Here is a 3856-nt window from a genome sequence, read left to right on the forward strand (position 1 = left end):
GTCTCCGAACTGGTTTGGCGGCAGCCCGGCAGCCACCTCAAGCGGCAGTGGCGACCGGACTCCGGCAATGGTGACTGAAACCCACATACAGAGATGATAAAGCTTCCAGAATCTTAAACGAATGAAAACCAAATTCAAAACCCTTACCGGCAGAGTTTTCCGGCGACGGCAGCAGGGTTTTCCGGCAACCAGGCACGGTGGCGCGACTCAACACAGAACCAGATAGAGCGGCATCAACTAAACAGCAACCCTGATGATGGCAGAGGCTCCGACAGCTTCAACAGGGCACGGTAGAGGTAGAAATGGAGTAGTACAGTGACAAAAAAACCCAGCCTCCATCCCTTCTCACTCATCGAGCGCGCTCTCGGTTTTTCGTGGTGCTCAATCGGCGGCGGTGGACTACGAGGAGGTCAACGGCGGCGAGGCCAGGTGCGGTGATGACGCAGCTGAGGGTGGTGGGAGGCACGAACCTCGGCGGCTTCTTCGGTGGCGCTAGGGAGCGACGGCGATGCACGAAGCTTCTCCAGCGACGGCACGGCGCGGTGGCGGCGCGACAGAGGCTCCCTCCTCCTCTGCCCCTCGCACGACTCTTCCTTCTACCCTGAACGGCGCCGACGGCGCCCTCCTTTCCCGGCGAAAAGGACAACGGCGACAAGCTCTCGCGCCCCTCTCACTCGCGAGTCACCCCTCTTCTTCGGCGCTGGTGGCAAAAGCGGGATGGATCCGATGGCAGGACATGGTAGCGTGGCAGCAAGGCGTGGTGGCGACGCCGTTCCTCCCCGGTCCCTTCCCCTCCGATTGCCTCTACTCCCTGTTTCTCTTCTCCCACCTTCTGCTTCTCCTTTCTTTCTTTCATGGAAAAGAAATGTTGCTGCTAAGTTAGGGGAAAGGGGATTTCGGCTGCAGCTGGGTGTGGGGGAAAAAGGGAACCGGGTCGGGTAACGGGTCACTGGGTTAAGGTTTCATTATTTTGAAAATTAGGGTTAGGGGTAATTAGGTAATTTCACATAAAATTGGGAATGATATAATAATTGAAACCCAAATTAAATTCAACAGTAATTATATATAGAAAATACTATCTGCTCATCAATTTGACAAATTATTTTCAATAAAATGTCCCAACCAAATAATTAGAAATAATATACTTAATTTCTTTATTTTCCAAAATAGCAGTATTAATATTTAAAATATTAATTACTTGTTTCAAATCATATAAAATTCCTATTATTTCATAACTGCCAATTTTATAACCTAAATATAGAAAATAATCCAATAATTATAAAATTGGATAATAATCATAACTTATCTCAAATTCAATAAATCACAACTTACCTTAATTATCTTTAATAAAATAATTTTTGAAATTAAGGCTATAAATAACTATATGATTTGAGACCTGATCATAATAAGACTTTTCAAAAGTTTTGGGTCTTACAACTTCAATGCGGCAGTAGCAGTCACTTTAAGGACAGAGAGAGCGTCGAAAAAAGGAGATTAGGGTGCGGTATGTGGTGGAGGCAGGCACAATGTGACTTGTTAGGGTGCGGTTAGGACATTGAAAAGACAAGTACAGAGGGCTCTGCAGTGGCGGCTGGATGAAGGTTGTTGATGGAGGTGGTATCTAGGTGGGGAGGGAAGAGGGGTTTAGGGAAGGGTTATTTTCAGAAATGAAGGAGAGAGGACGACAAATTCGATTTAAATAAGGTCATTATCGTTGGTATTACCATCAAATTTATTCTATGATAATACGAAACGTTGAAGCGTTTTCAAATTGGGATTTTTGTCGAATAAAAATTAAAACTTAGAGCAAACTTTTTTAATTACACCCATAATTTTTTTGTGGAATTTTCATCTGAATTACTTGTCCGATAGTAACATTTGGCGGAGAAAAACCAAAATTCGTCATTTGTGTCATCTGTGGCGACGCTAAATCCGATAGAAATTTTAGTCAGAATTTTTTTCAATAGTAAATCCATCGATACTAGGTGTGTTTCTAGTAATGAAAAAGTTATAAAGTATATTTAATTAAGTTTTTTCACAATTAGTTCAGTAAGCAATTAAATTGGTTCTTAAGAAATTTTAAAACAAAATTTTATTACTTTAAAAAGTTTCGAGAATGACTACAAGACAAACTTTTTAGTTTTTGAAAAGTGATTAATTTATCTTATCATATGACATATTTATCCTGTAATAAAATTATTTAAGAATATAATTGTTCTACACATATTAAAAATTTTAATAAAAGCAAAAGAAAAACCAAAATCTATCTAAGCGAAATAATTCTCAATAACCTTTAAATAAAAATTGTTGGAGATCAAATTATTTAATATAAAATTTACTAAGAATCCATTTAAATTATTATTCTTTAAATAAAGCGTTTGATTCTCAATAAGAAAAATAAAAACATACATCATTTGCGTACACACCAAAGTAAAATGATAAATACAATTATCTTATGACTTATATATTATACACTTAGATAAATTACAGGGAACAATCATCCAATTTGCATGTATTTTAAATATGTGATTGTTTGATTTTAAATATCTAACATTAAATTCTTGAATGAATAAATTCTTTTTCCGATTAATTATTGACATAGATTTTTATTGTTCCTCTTATAAATTCTTTTTTCGATTAATTATTGACAGAAATTTTCGTTGTCACTCTAACAAAATAATCTAATTACATAACTAACTCAGGAAGACACTTCCTGAATTACATTCTCAACAAAAAAGAAAACGATAATAGTAAAATCTTCAATGGCAACCCAAACCTCATAATGAACATTCTTTTGAGCATTCCCACCAACATATGTATTTGAATGCGCCTTAGATGAATGTGTTCCAATGAAACATTCAAATTATTCACGATCTGATGTCCCTTTCAATGTAGCAATGTAGGTAGTGGCGTTGCTAACACACTTACAAAAAGTATGTTTAACAAATATTATAATATAAGTTTTTGGTACTTTATTGAGTTGATATGTAGATCTACAATTATCTTTTTTAAAGACATAGTACATATATAAAACAGGAAAACTGTATAACGAAGACAAGGAGGGCCATATGAGTCATGAGACCTTAAACGATATGGAACAAATATATCTAGCATGAGTAGTAAAGAATCATATGAATTTTGCACCGCATAGAAGGATATTTATACATCCATTTCATCTCAAACAAATTGCATTATACCTAATAAAATTGTAACTAGATACATGAACGCATTAATTATAAAGTCAAAAGGGATTCAGATTTTCATTATTATGGGAAAAAAAAAAAGGCTAGAATTATGGAAAAAATTATTATTTAGAATTAAGAGTATTTAAGGGAAAAAAATAAGTCTAGAATGTTGTTCGGAATAATTATGAAAAAAAATTATTGTTGAAAAGTGAATTTAATTTATTATTGTCTAATCATATCAATTTAGTTTATAAAAAAATTAGCCATAAAATTAAGTACCAAATAAATACCTTTGTTGTTTAAAAATAACTTCTTTAACGGATTTCGGTGTAGGTTATAAAAAAATAGATTCAAACTCTGCTAAATTTGGTCCAAAAATTTCTTGTCAAACATTTTTTTATGGCACAAAAGTTTTTTTAAAGAAATTAGTAACGAGTATAAGATAAAAATTAGAATTCGGTTGTATTTCATTTGAACGTGCATAATAACTCTACACTTAATTGAGACTCGTTTTGAAAAATGTTAAAATTCTATTATAAATTTATGTGTAATCAGCATCAAATTTTTTTTATATTATTAGTTTTAACTTCCCTCTAAAATAATCCAAAATATTTCACCCAGATTTATTTGGGACGAAAATAATATTCTATGTAAATTTCGTCTAAAGGCAC

The 3856-nt window shown here is 34.8% G+C and overlaps 1 protein-coding gene across 1 annotated transcript; it reads right to left on the reverse strand.

The window, feature by feature from the left end:
- LOC110270781 lies at positions 237-750 on the reverse strand. Its single transcript, XM_021120225.1, has 2 exons — positions 685-750; positions 237-640 (listed from the first exon to the last, which is right to left on the reverse strand). Exons 1-2 carry the CDS (start codon positions 736-738, stop codon positions 350-352), a joined length of 345 nt encoding a protein of 114 aa, XP_020975884.1. The 5' UTR covers positions 739-750; the 3' UTR covers positions 237-349.

Source organism: Arachis ipaensis, chromosome B04 (genome assembly GCF_000816755.2).
Source record: "Arachis ipaensis cultivar K30076 chromosome B04, Araip1.1, whole genome shotgun sequence".
NCBI lineage: Eukaryota > Viridiplantae > Streptophyta > Magnoliopsida > Fabales > Fabaceae > Arachis > Arachis ipaensis.